Source organism: Pogona vitticeps, chromosome 3 (assembly GCF_051106095.1).
Source record: "Pogona vitticeps strain Pit_001003342236 chromosome 3, PviZW2.1, whole genome shotgun sequence".
NCBI classification, from domain to species: domain Eukaryota; kingdom Metazoa; phylum Chordata; class Lepidosauria; order Squamata; family Agamidae; genus Pogona; species Pogona vitticeps.
The window spans coordinates 78873935-78888744 of record NC_135785.1 but is presented as its reverse complement, the minus strand read 5'-3'; the positions used below and the strand labels follow the sequence as shown (position 1 = coordinate 78888744).

The window sequence follows — 14810 nt, the reverse complement described above, 5'->3', positions numbered from 1 at the left end:
CATTCATGAGCATCTTTACCTGATTTTGATCAAATTTGACTAAGGCTGCAACTACATGATCAAATACTACGAGTTTTGCTCCACTTATAAAATAGGTGATTTTGAAGTATTTTTTAATTGACCCCATAATGTAAATTATGTGTAGCCTGCATAATTAAATTGTAAACCGCCCGGAGAGTGCTTGTAGCGCTATGGGGCGGTATATAAGTCCAATAAATAAATAAATAAATAAATAAATAAATAATGTAAATGCTAACTGGAATTGGTCCAGCCTTTGGGCTCCCTCCGCTGCTGGGAGGCTCCTACTTTTTCAAGCTGGAATGTGCTTAGTTGTGGTATGTTCCTATAAATTGGGAGGGCATGTCTGTAGATGATATTTCTGTGATGTAGGCAGTTAGAGTATGATGTTCAGGATTGGGGGGAACATACCTCCTGCTTCTCCTCTGATCACCCTCCAATTTTAAAAAAAAAACATGCATGAGATTAACACTAGATCACCCTATCATTATTTCTCACATTTATGCTGCATAAAAGGATCAGCAGAGGCAGGACCAGAGAAGGAAGGAAGGAGGATCGGCAAAGGTGGGACCAAAGGAAAGAAGAGGGGTTGTGGACTAGAACACTACTTGCATCACATCCAGTCTGAATGGTGAACTTCTGAATCAACCCGTAGCCCCTGTGTGACCACTGCTTGCAATTTCATTCATAATACAGACTGCAAATCAAATTGCAGTATAGTTGCAGCCTAAGAGTGCAATCTTTACTCCAAAAGTTGATGGTCTGGGTGTGGTGAGGATGATGCACTGATACCCTTTGCACTGATCTGTGCTAGAAGAAAGGCTCATCACCACTCAGCGGGACAAATAGCTGCTGCCAGATGCTCTTCTGACCCATTGTAGTAGTTTAAAACAGGATCTTAATCCAAAGTCACTGTACTCCCTACAGGCCTAATTAAAACTTGCCAGCTATAGCAGACTCCCACTTACTGTTGCTGTGGTAAGGGAGGACTGGAAATACTTGGATCTGCCTGCTATAATATCCAGGTGAACACCCCTTCTGCCCCACTGAGTTCCTTTCTTGTGCCTTCAATTTTCAGGACAAATTTGCCTACATTCCAAGCTGCTTTTTTTTTAAACAAATTCTAGCTGGAACCTATGATCATGTTTTCACATATTTGCACATATAGGTCACGATACACAGATTTACATTTGGCACGCCCATCTCCTGCAACAAACAGGAGAGCACCCCCAAGCAACATCATCTTCCCCTTTGATACAGAAGTAGAATGAGTTCAATAGGAAATAAGACTGGAGGTAAGATTCATGCAAAAGTTCAAATTGGATTCAGCTGCAAAAGTAGGAAACAAAAATGTTTCAATATAGGAACATATGTTCTTGTTAATTTTTTATACTTCTAAATATACAGATGCTCCTGATGAATGATCTGTTGCACACTATTTTGGTCATTAGGAATTCTTCTTTGTACCTCACTGCTGGTTGAATGAGGGCAGCTGGCTATGGAACACAGGGCCTTCTGGGTGGTGGCAGTCTCTCTCTTTTAAAATACTGCTCCTCAATTTTATTTGTAATATTACCATTTAAAAACATGTTATAGATTTTTAAAAAGTAATTGACTGGGTGCTAGCTGCCTTGAGGATCTACATGGATAGAAAGATAGTGTAAAAGACAGTGGAATAAATGTATGTATGCATGTGGGCAGCAATGAAGAATGCGCATGGCGGTGCTGACTCCTCCCTGCCACCTTCCCAAAGTGGTGGTCTGCTTTTGTTGTGGCATCTCACTCAAATTTGTTAAATCGTTCTGAGCATAAAAGGTAGTTTATTTTGTAAGATGGATAACTGCTGTTTGAGAAACATACACAGATTCACAAACTTGTATGACATTTTAACTCCTGGACCATTTTTGTAAAATGAATTTTTTTGAAAATTTAACAACAATATCAAATGGCCAGAGAATGTGCATCAAAAGATTTTATAAAGGCCAACCATGAAGTATTTTGGCATATAGCCATGTTTGACAGTTAGGATTTATGTTATCTTCATGAAATCATTTTGATGTGCATTTGCTTGTTGTTACTTCTGTATGCTAAGAATATTGCATATATGCATATAGCACTGCCAACGTATCATTTCATTGGGAGTAGGAGAAGGGAACCTAAAAAAAAATTCAGGACTGCTTATTTTGAAGTGGATGTGAACAGCCTGCCACCTTCTGGATTTTTTCAGGAAAGGGAAAAGAAAATAACAGGAATTACTTTAATTCCAGATGACCCTGCCCTAAGTACATTCTCTTGAATATGCCTGGGATATACTCATACATAGCACATGCCACCTGCAGGTTAAGTGCCTTTTCCTATAGCACTCTGTGGTCCATAACTTTGAACTGCACAACACTCTGATTTTACTGTCTGCTGCTTCAAATGTGCCATAATCCATTTCTTTACCAAAAGAAAAGTAGGCGGCTGTTGAACCCATCAACTCCAAGCAATTTATGTATCTGAGCAAGCTGAAAAGTAGTTAGTTCACAGAGTACTATTTGTTCCGTAAGAGCAAGCTATGTAGAATTAATCTTTTGCTCTTTGAAATGCACTGTTGGCTTTTGAAGAATTCAGCTAGAGTGCTCTGAAAAACAGGAGCATTTTCAATAGCAATTTCTGTGTCTATTTATCCCTCAGTTATTTTCACATGAAATGTGTTATGGGCCCTATATTTCAAAACACAAAAAGAACTAAGTATGCTTTTGATGTCATAACAAAGCATGTATATGAAGGGAAATGTTCCAACATATTAGTTATTATTCAAGGTTTTCTATAGTGGTTTCAGGTATAATTTATCAACCTGTTTTAATGGCCATCGTGCAGAACAATAGAAAGGTGGGACATATTCAACCAATACAATCCTGTCTGGCCTTTCAGATTCTCATAGGATGCTCTTTTCTCAGTTTTACCATGCTTAACATTCTTACTAATGTACGTAGTGTCTGTTTCAAATACTTAAAGGTTCCTCAACAGATTCTCCAGAGAGATGCAGTTTGAAAGTCACTGATGAAGACACCTATCGGACCGCACAAAGAAAAGGTTTGCAGGGTGCTGGCTATATGGCTCCATTTGAGATGGTAAAGGCCCAAATCCTTTGGCATAAGGATTATCTTATAAACAGCAAACTCTAAAGATGCGTTGAGAACTTTCAAAGGTTAAGGAGTGCTTAAGGATGTTGAAAATTACAGAAATTCTCAACAGTGAAAAAAACCCCACTATGAAGACAGGAGATAAATGTATACTGTATTTCCTGTTACTGAATGAAGATTTTTTTGGTTTTTTAAAATTACATGCTAGGGCACAAACCTAATTGGCCAGTATTGCTGAGCTATGCTGAACTGGAACCCTCTCAGCCAAGGGATGTCAGAAATTACTTTAGACTCCCCTGATCCCGGCTTAATTTTGTGCCAGCATAGTGGCTATGAGATTAGTTTTGGAGGAGGTTGTAATTCAGTTTGATCTCCTTTTCCATTCTTTTGGGGGCAGGCGAGGGGGCTTTTATGCTGATCTCAGCCCCCCCTTAGCAGCTGTACTAGTACATCCAATGACAGATAATAGGCTAACAGGAATATAATTATCTGGTGATCTGTGGTCTCCCTTTTTATAAATAGGGGGAATTACTGTCTTAGTCCAACTTTTTAGGCATGATTTGTCTAATTGTCTATTGTTGTAAAAAGGGGAGCCAGAAGTGAGGCCCAGTAATCTGGATCAGATTTTAGTAAGTCCAGTGGAACAGCATTAGGTTCAGGAGCTTTTCCAGAGTTTAAATCAATAGTTAGTTTCCTTGTATCTTCAATTGTCAGACTAAGATATAACAAAGTTGTAGATCCAGTTAATTAATAGTTTGGTATCTTGTATTTGTGATTTTTTGTGTATGCCAATAAAGGCTCTGACTACTAGCACATCCAGCTGTGCCAGCTGATGGACTGGCTCAAGAGGTTTGTGCTTACACAAGAGGCTCCCACCTATTCCAAACACACTACAGCCAGCATGTCTTTGAGTTTGGATTGCACTGCTTATATATTATCCATCATAAAGAACATGAAAACATCACAACGTGCATCAAATATTTTATTACCTGGATGAAACCATGGATGACTTGCGAGAGATGTTCTCATTATTCTTGGTTCTCCTTAGGGTAGGCATAGATTCATTGGCTACTATTTTGCTAGTCAGATACTCTTCTCTCTCATCTTGGATAATTTCATTCCTCAGCTTCTGAAATCGGATCATTTCCTCCTCACTAGGCCATCCATCTGACAAATCCAAACTGGATTTCGTGATGTCCGTCAAATTTAACTTTTCAATAGGAGGCATTTCTATTGAAATCAAAAAGAGATCACTGTATATTCATCAGCAGAACTAACCTTCAAGGGAAGATTGCAAAACATTTCACACTCCCTCTTTTTGTATTTGAACACAACGACCAATTTGACTTTAAACTTGAAAGACAGCTTTGTTTTCCTCAGCCTGCATCTACCACACTATTATAGTGCAGCCATCATTTGAAAAAGATGCAGGAGGATAAAAGACAAAAATGACATACTAAATAGAAACATTTTCTATAGTGGAGCAGAGAACAAAGCATGAAGAAAACATGGAAAAAACATATTTTTTGAAATTCCCTTTACCTTGCTGCTTGAAAGCCATCAGAACCTATATCTTTTCATCTATGCCTTATGCTCTCAGAAGGGTCATTAATAAAAAAAATGGACTCCCTGAAAATCCTCTTTACACTCCTCCTTAAAAATGGTCTACCACCAATAAATTTCTCTTTCATACTGTATCTCTGAGTCCTACAGTGGGGTCTTGACTTAAGAACGGCTTGAGTTAAGAACATTTTGACTTAAGAACTGCTCTCAAAGGAAAATATTGACTTGACTTAAGTACTTAGATTTGAGTTAAGAACTGAAAAAAACCCACGTGGGAGGCAGGGAAAGTGCAAAATGTGAACTTTCAGTTAACTGTTGGCCAGTGAAAAGGGTGCCTGTCTGCTTCCTCACTCCTCCCGGCATTTAGAGAGTGGATTGGGAGACAGTCTTCAGACTGCCTGGTCCTGGACTGCCTGGACTGTATTTTCCCTGCCTTCCCTGAACCTTTCTTGACCTAAGAAAAAAAGAAACAAAATATCCCCCTCTAGTGGTCGAAGGAGGAATAGCAGCTTCCTATTAGTTTCTATGGACGGAAAAGAGCAGATACAGATCAAATGGTTTTCAATGCATTCCTATGGGAAATGCAGATTTGACCTGAGAACTTTTTGACTTGAGAACCGCCTTCCAATACGGATTAAGTTCTCAAGTCAAGACCCCACTGTATCTGTTCCTATTCTTGGCACCGTGAGACTAGGGCTCCATTGATTCTCACCTGTCGGTTTCTCAACAATCTGGCATGTGGGAAGGACCCCCTAATTATCACCCCTCCTGGGTAGAAGGGAAAGAAAACTCCAGAAATGTTAAGAGGAATGCCTGGAAAACAGTTCCTGCATAACTCTTCCACATCCTCTGCTGTCTTAAAACAATTGCTCTTAGTTAAATAAATCTACATTTTTGTTTCTTTCTATTTTGAGTACCTTGCTGTTAGAAGCAAATGTCACACTTCCTGAAGTATCTGGATGAAAAAATACAGCTCTAAATAATAAACTGGCATATATGTACTGTATAGTGAGAAACATTATAGCACATTCCTCCTATATATGAAGTAGTCATGGCAGCAAAAGGGGTGAACAGAGTATGTTGTGCTTTCTCAGGGAATTTGAGATTTGCAGAACCTAAGAATTGTTCCTAGTCCAAGCAGGGGAGGGGGGATGCTTCACTCCCAAATTGGGGGCCAGGTGTCTTCCACACTTTGACCACACAGAATGTTTCCAATCAGTTGCATGTCTTCATTGCTTTGAACCAGAAGGGGATAGAGGTTTACAGATTTCCTCTATGTCTTTTCATAACCTATGAATTTCGAAACTATAATGCATATGCTTTGGGCCAGAAGCATGTATGAAATAGTCATATATGTGAATTTGAGTTTACGTGATATTCTATAAAACAAATACGGTATTTTTGTGGTTTGCACATTTTTACCCATAAAAAGTAAATATAAGTAGCACAATCTGTGACTGTGATTCTGTATTAGCACCACTGATTCCAATATTTATGTGCCACTTGGTTAACCTTGGTTCAATATTCAAGGTTCTGAGGTGGGTCCACATATTCAGTAGAATTACTGAGTTGTGCAGCATTGGTACTCACTTAGTTCAAAAGGTGAGGATCACCTCTAAAATAAGGGTGAGAGGCATAGAGATGAAAGACTTAGTTCATGTATAAGGAGAAATGTAAGTGGGAATGACAAGTAAAAAGCTGCCAATGACTTCCCAGTCTTGATCTCTTCGCCTGACAACAGAAGATCTTGAACGTGAAACATGTTTCAGTTAACAAATACTGCTGTCACTTATATAGTATACTGCTAACAGTATAATGTCTAGTAATCTTGCGCTACTTTAAAATCCACTTACTAGTGTGAAAATTGCAGACTATTCTTTAAAGAAACACTAGACTATAATGCAGGTAATTCAGACCGTGAATACAGTGTAGTGTTACAAGTTCCACAGACAAGGTGAAAGCAGGATAGAAGGATAATGAAAACTTAGCCCAATCCAGTCCTTAGATAAATGCCATACTTGAGCATAACTCAGAAGCAGAAGGCCATGATCAACCATCCTATAGTTCTTGGCTCTCAGGTCTAAAGAATGCCTTCTCAGTTCAAAGATATGAATGGGGGTCTGCCAGAAGAATCAAGCACTTCTGCAAGGCATCTCACAGATGGCATGGTGGTCCAATTGCCCACAATACAGATTCATGACTTGCCAACGCACTTTTGAGGTTTGGGAAAGAAATGGAGGAAGCCAGCAACATAGAGGCTTTTAGGATCCTGCAACCATGTGCAGATTACCTCGAGGCACCTGATGCTCCTGCTTCTTTCCTGTTTTTCTCAGGCCTTTTAGGTCAAAGTCCCTGCTGAGGACTGTTAGGCCACCATTGCTTTTAGCTGCTGTGTACTCATGACCTGAAAGATGCTAGGGCCTGAAACATTAATTGGGCTACTGTACTTAAATCAGTTATATGCCTTATTCATTCATAAGTTGGACAAGTAATATTTGCCATATTTTTAATTTTACATGCTTAATTATGCTCCTTTATTATTATCTTCAGTGGAGCATGGTTGGGCCCTAGCATCAGAAATTACTGTGTACAAATAACATAACATATAATACGTAAATGCCAGAGGCAAGATACAACAGGTGAAAGAACAGTACGTTTAGCTCCTTGAATGGCTAGCATACTAAATGCTTCGAGCCTTGAGAAAGTCTCCTGACACACTGAACCTGGACTTAAAAATCTTCTGGCTTATGAAATGCCATCAAGGCAAGAATCCTTAATGCATACACCACAGAAGCCTTGAAAGATTGGATTTCAGTCTAATTATCTTCCTGAACAGAGAAGTAGTTGATTTTTTATTTCAACATAAATATGGGTATTTGTTCATATACATTAACAGAATGTGCATTCTTAATATTCCTAAAAATGTTGTCGTGTATTCAGGCTTTAAATCCTTTACTTCATTATTCCATACTGAAATAATAGAACTACTGGTATGTCATCAGGAATGCGTCCAGGTAAAGTATGCTAGAAATTTGTGGTCAGTATTTTCCACATTTCTCTGTGTTGTTTTTCTGATATAAATACCTCCCAAACATTATAGCTTGTAGGTGAGATGGCAGAATTACAAGTACCCCTGTACAAAACTATCACAAATATCATATGTGCAAAGGAAGGCAATTAGACCATCAGACACCACATATTTTCATACACCTTTTATTTTTAAATAGATAACTCCTTGTTTGATTTCCAGACACATAACCATTACAAGAGTTTTAAAAAAACATACATGTTTGTTCATGAATGTTTACAATAGCTTCTAAAACAAATGCTAGTGTTACATCTGTACAAAAACAATTATTTTAGGATAAATATAAATGATCTGATATAAATACATCTGATTTCACGTTACAGCATTTTATAATGTGAGTGAGATAACAGTAATAGTCATGGACCTCCCTCTAATATGAGAAAACATATCTGCAGTGGAAAGGAAATAGCAGTGAGGAGATGATACAAAGAATAAGAGGCAAAGGAAATCAGGTGCTAAATGAAATGTATCAGCACAGATTTTCCCCCCTCTTCCTCTTCATACAATGCTACAACATTATCTTCAGCATTGGCAACATTTTACATTGGCAACACATATTTTAAACCAAAAGATTAACAGTCTTTATGCCTACTACTGGCCATAATACCTTGAAATACAAAGTTCAACAGACTTTATTCTTTTTAGGAGAAAGAAAGCACACATGGCAGGTTGTAGGTTTAAGAATCCATTTGCCTACAACAGAAATAATCCTCAGAACTATAAGTATGTGCTTTGCTCCTGCATAAGTGGACTTCTCATTCAGTTCAGTGGAGAAACTGCTAAACCAGTGTCATTTTCTGTGTAGGCAAAGCTACCTCCTCCAAGCAAATGAATAGGAAACCTCAGGCACACACTGGAACTGTCATTAATATACTTCAAATACAAATGACCTCATTATTTGATTTAAACAAGGAATGAATTATTACTAATATAATAAGGAGCATTCATTTATCTGCATATTCAGTTTGAACAGTGTCCACAGTGCACTCTCCTTATCTTAAGAACTCTTTTGTTTGAACTTATTGGGCTAAATCTAATTTTTGTCCTGCAGATTTAATTTTCAATTCTTTCAGTGAGCTGCAATTGTCTATTCATTTTTGCCAGTCTACTCTAAACACAACCAATGTTGGATTAGCCCACTGTATCTATAACAGGCAATGAATGATATTGTTTGAAACCTCTGCTTGTGCAATATTGGCCCTGCGTTTGCTTCAAATCATGTTTTGGGATTGTGCTAAATGATTCTTTTCTTTCTGGAGAAGGAAAGTCTGGGAATCATGTCGGGCGTGTACTGCATATCACAGTAAAATTAACTGTTTCCAGAATCCAGATTCTCTTATGAGAGGGATGTCAATCCTACTTTAACATGTCTTTCTTATACATTTCATTATTGAAGAATTATACAAAACATTAAATATAGTATCTATACGTGCTAATAAATCAGAAAATCTAGTTTAACTGTAATTTAAAAAATAACATATACCCTTATCTTCTATCTCACTATTCATTCTATTGAGCAAATGCTTCAAACATTCAGTGTGTATATGACCGGATTCTCTCAGTGCTTCTGGATTTAAACCGTGTTAAACCTATAAATCACAAAATTAATATATATATATTTATGAAATCAACCCTTTCCAGGGATCAAAAACATATATGTGTCCAATTATCTCTAGTTCTGATCTACAATTAGTTATAAAACAGCATCATTTCCAACTAATGGAAGGAAGTAGGAATAATTTTGTTTAGGGAGAATTTTGCTTTATCTGATTATAACATAGCTGAGGAAGTGGCTTACTGCAACACTAAAGCAAACAGCATGATTGACTAAACTTCAAAACATAGAAAATGGAACAAGCTGAAGGAGGATGAACTCATCAAAGGGCTGAGACATTACAGACAACTTTCCACTAATTCCAGTGACATTAGCAAAACTACCACTTATTAGGAATTTTTAGCATGTCCCAAAAAGCTTGATAATATAGTTTGACAACAGGGTTAAATGAATTTCCCAGCAATGGGTGTGCTCAATGTGTGTGTGCATTTGTGGGAAGGCAGGAGATATTTTATGGATTCTGCCTGGTAAATAAGTAACAGCTGTACAAAACAATCTAGGCCAGTGATCCCCAACCTTGGGCCTCCAGCTGTTCTTGGACTTCAACTCCCAGAAGTCCTGGCCAGCAGAGGTGGTGGCGAAGGCTTCTGGGAGTTTTAGTCCAAGAACATCTGGAGGCCCAAGGTTGAGGACCACTGATCTAGGCAGTACTTACTAGATTTGCTAATTCTGTCCAAACATTTATATATGACAGAACAATTTCTTACATATTTTCCAGTAGCTCAAGAAATACAGGAAAAAGGTTATTCTTTGAGATCATGTGCCCCCTGCATCCTTTGTATGTTCCAATTCCCTTCCTTGCTTCCTAGTTCATGCTATCTATTGTTTTTCATGACATCCAAATGAAGCAAACAGTTCCATACTTTTGGTTTTCAAAGTAAAATATGGTTTGTGCCAAAGAGAGACTGCTGTCACTGTAAACTATAGTTTCTAAAATCCAAGAAGTACAGGATGGAACTTGAACAACAATGGAGGAGGCACATGTTTCTAAGGCACCCCCCCCCCATGTGCAAATAGCATTTTGGTTGTAAAATATGAAGTAGACTGGTATGTTTAAGATTTGTAAAAAAAAAATTGAAGAAAAAAATGATGTTGTCTTCAAACTCTGAAATCCTACTAAACTCACTATGGAAGCTCATCTGTTTCCACAAATCGTTGAAAGCTTTCCTTCGATCTGGTGGTCTGTCACATTTTCTCTTGTATTCTCTAACAATGGCCTTTGCTTCTTGTTCTAATGGAGAAGGTGAGTCTGTGAAATACAGAATTTCAAGGTAGATGCTATTTTCACAACTAGCATAATTGATAAATCTTTACAGAATCTACTGTGAAGACTATTTTGACCTACCAACAGGCTGGTGTTCAAAAACATATCAGAATCCAGCAGTGATTATACTTTTACGAAATATGTGCTTTTTCCTGAGGGGTTTATGGATATAAATCACAAGTGTACAGTATTTGTTTATGCAAAAAATGAAGCAATATAAATATGTTGATGAATGGAGAACAGAATATTGAAAGCAGGGACTCAAAGCTTGTTGTGTAAGTAAACATCAGGGGATCCTTCTTCATTCTTTTCCAGAACATCATCTTCTATATTTTTCAGTGTATCTTTTCACAGATCAGCAACAATATTTTCCATTTTTTTGGAGACCAAAAAGTAATGATGACATCAAAGGTAATGAAGATACCATTGCATATTATGGTGTGTGAGGCTTTTTGATCCCTCCTCTCTAAAGTGCTTGGACCAAGTGCTCTGCTCAAAACCCAACTCTGGAATGCACTTTTTAAAGAGTGTTTGCAGTGGAGATGTGGCAATGCATCTCTTTACAGTAGATTCTTCTCTTGACCAAGTAGAAGTCCAGAACTGGACACAGCCCAGTGAAGCTAAACTCAAACAGACTTGTGCTCACTTGTCTGTTATGGTTGCACAGAAGGAAGACATTTGGCAGATGCAATGTTTTCCTTTACACTTTACAGTAATGAGAGACTCTGCACTTCACCATACTGGCCTTCCTATACAGCTCATAACAGGATTTCTATTGGTTCCTGAACGTGGAATCTAATGTATGAATTCTATCATAAGTAAGATAAATATTGGAAGATACAGAATTCAGGGCATTAGCAAAACAAGTTAAACAAAAGCATCCTGTGCTTCTAAGCCTTGACATTCAATGTACAAAGAAAAAGCTAATATTTTTTCCAGTTGCTCTAGATGTAATAATTTCAGGACAGAACACCACCATAATCCCAGGTAGATTTCTTTCTCTTGAAAAAAAACAAAACAGGATAATAAGATTTTACCATATTAAAAAACATGACATTGTTCATGTCAGTTTCTATTATCTTTCAAGACGAGTATTATTCTAATACCTGCAGAGTATTAGCTTCTAATTGTAACACATAACAGAGTCCAGAAAGAAAAATAATCTCTTTCTAAACAGGAAATTATGGGTGTAGATTGGATGGACATTTTACTATGCATTTCAGTTTAGACTGCATTCTTCCACATAGTATTATTTTCAAATGGATGTACATCTCCATCCAAAACCATGTGCAAGCTGTACGTAACTAGTAGCAGCAAGCTGAAATGGTATGTCTTTTAATAAATCTCTTTCATAAAAGCTTTTAATGGAGTCTATTACAGGGAGAATCATAGACTCATTAGAATAATGGAGTTGGAAGGGGCCTATAAGGTCATCAAGTCCAACACCTTGCTCAATTCAGGAATCCAAATCAAACTATATCTGAGAGATAGTTGTCTAATTTTCTCTTGACTGCCTCCAGCAATGGAGCACTCACCACCTGCTGAGGTAATTGTTCTACTGATATAAAAGTTAAGAAATTTCTCTTGATATTCAATCAAAATATGATGTCCTGTAACTTGAGCCCATAATTACATCTCCATGCACTCTGGGATAATCAGCCCCTTATATAGATATGACTATCTTTCAAATATTTGAAAAGTACAGGTTGCTGTCCTCTGAAGATGCCGGCCACAGAGACTGGCGAAACGTCAGGAAGAACAACCTTCAGAACACAGCCAAAGAGCCCAAAAAACCCAGAACAACTATTAGATCCCGGCCGTGAAAGCCTTCGCGAATATATTTGAAAAGTATCATTATATCTCCCCTCAGTTTTCTTTCTCAAGGCTAAATATGCTAAGTTTTTTCAGTCCTTCCTCATAGTGCTTGGTTTCCAGTACCCTGATCATCCTCGTTGTGCTCCTTTGAACTTCTTCCAGTTTGTCAGCATCTTTCTCAAAGTGCAGTGTCCTGAACTGGACACAGTACTTAAGATGAGGCCAAACCAGAGCCAAATTGAGAGGAACTAGTATTTCATGTGATCTAGAGGATATACTTCTGTTAATGCTGCCTAAAATAACATTAGATTTTTTTTGCAATCACATAGTTGTTGGTTTAAATTCAAGCTTGCGGTCAACAACAATGCCAAGATCCTTTTCATTCGTAGTACAACAGGTATCACAATCACTGATTTGATGGTTCAAAATGATACTTTCATCACTAGTTCTGAGTTATAAAACCAACAGGGAAGATTTTGTTTATTTAAGATTTTTATATTAGGTATGTACACTGTCTTTGGATAAATGTGTAAAAATCAACTGCAATGGGATATTTATGCATTTCTGAGGCGACCCTGGGTGGAGCAAGGAGTCCAAACATATCAACAGGCTATAGCAGCCCCTTATAGATTCTTTGTGTTAAATCCAGCATTTACTTATCATGATCAGAAGTGAAGAAAGAGAAAGAAAAACTAAGGAAGATTAAGGTAGATATGCTCTTTACTTTAAAAGAAATACTCTTTTCTGCTAAGAAGCCATTGATCAACTAATCCAAGTCATGTGACCACAGCTAATTTCAGATGTAGGGAATAAGGGCAAGGGCAGAAAGAACAGACGGAAAATATTGAAGTACAGGAATCCTATATTGTCCTTTAAAAAAAAATAAAGACAACTGAGGCCACTACCCGTTAAATGTCCTTCAGTCATCCCTCTTCTGATGACTGCTGTTGGAAGTCAACTGGACACTTTCTTCTGGTTGGTGAAAAAAAATGAGGGGAAAGCAAACCAAAATACAGATCACCCAACTCTGCAGATTTTCAATGTTGCCCTTCTGTCTTGCCTGTACTGTTCAGTCTGTGACCGAGCCTTTCTGTTGTCATTACCTTATTTGTAGGAATGGATCTTCACAAAGAATTATAAGCACACAAATACATTATGGATCAGGAGAAGGACTGGGTTGGAGTGTCTCCAGAAGTTGGATTGGGGGAGCCTGTACACCTCCCTAGTTGACAGACCACCTAGCTAGGGCAGTTTACAAACAGGAAAAACAAACAAAGTCTCCATGGATTTTGAAAACAAATTAAATAAATACGCCAAAATAATATTGAAAAAGTTAACATGTTAGAATGCTAAGACATTTAAGAATCAGCAACAAACAAACTTAGACAGTAAAAACAACAATAAATATCAAGGACTGAATGTCTGCTGGAAGAGCCTTATCTGACACACCTGGATAATAGCACCCAGAGAAGAATCTCTGAAGATCATCTTATTAATTGGCCAGGAACATATAGAATGTATCCCAGGCACCTCTTCAGGCAAATTGGTCCTATTTAATGTAAGCCTTTAAAGGTGTGCAGCAACACACTTTGAATAGGACCCAGAAAATGACTAGTCACTAGAACAGTTGATACAGTGTTGCAACAAGTGTTTATTTTTTTAAAAAAAAACTGCATATTTTCTCATGGGACATTCACATCTGCCTTCAGCTTTTGGCAGCAACTGAATTGTTACTAGCTTTTATATTTTCAGTTCTATTCAATTCTATTCATTCTATTATTGAGCTTCCCCATTTATTACGCTTTATGCTGAATTTATCTATTTTCCTTTTACATAAAGGGAGTTTCCATGTGCTTATGGAAAATTCAACTACAGTGTACTAAGCTGCTGAAACCTGAAAATTACATTGAAATAATGGGTTGGTATACTTAGGCAAGGGGATGTGGTGGCGCTGTGGGCTAAACCGCAGAAGCTTGTGCTGCAGGGTCAGAAGACCAAGCAGTCGTAAGATCGAATCCACGCGATGGAGTGAGCTCCCGTCGCTTGTCCCAGCTCCCGCCAACCTAGCGGTTTGAAAGCATGCAAATGCAAGTAGATAAATAGGGACCACCTCGGTGGGAAGGTAACAGCGTTCCGTGTCTAAGTCGCACTGGCCATGTGACCACGGAAGATTGTCTTCGGACAAAAACACTGGCTCTATGGCTTGGAAACGGGGATGAGTACCGCCCCCTAGAGTCGAACACCACTGGACAAAAATTGTCAAGGGGAACCTTTACCTTTACCTATACTTAGGTATCTGGTTGCCAATCTAGAGGCTGG

At 38.0% G+C, this 14810-nt stretch overlaps 1 protein-coding gene across 1 annotated transcript in view; it reads right to left on the bottom strand.

Moving 5' to 3' along the window:
* The window catches only part of LRRC27 (leucine rich repeat containing 27), a 63325-nt gene that overhangs the window by 33173 nt on the left and 15342 nt on the right, over positions 1-14810 (bottom strand). Inside the window, exon 6 of the mRNA XM_072995382.2 lies at positions 4136-4376. Within this exon, the coding sequence (XP_072851483.2) occupies positions 4136-4376 (241 nt within the window). The remainder of the gene's footprint in view (positions 1-4135; positions 4377-14810) is intronic.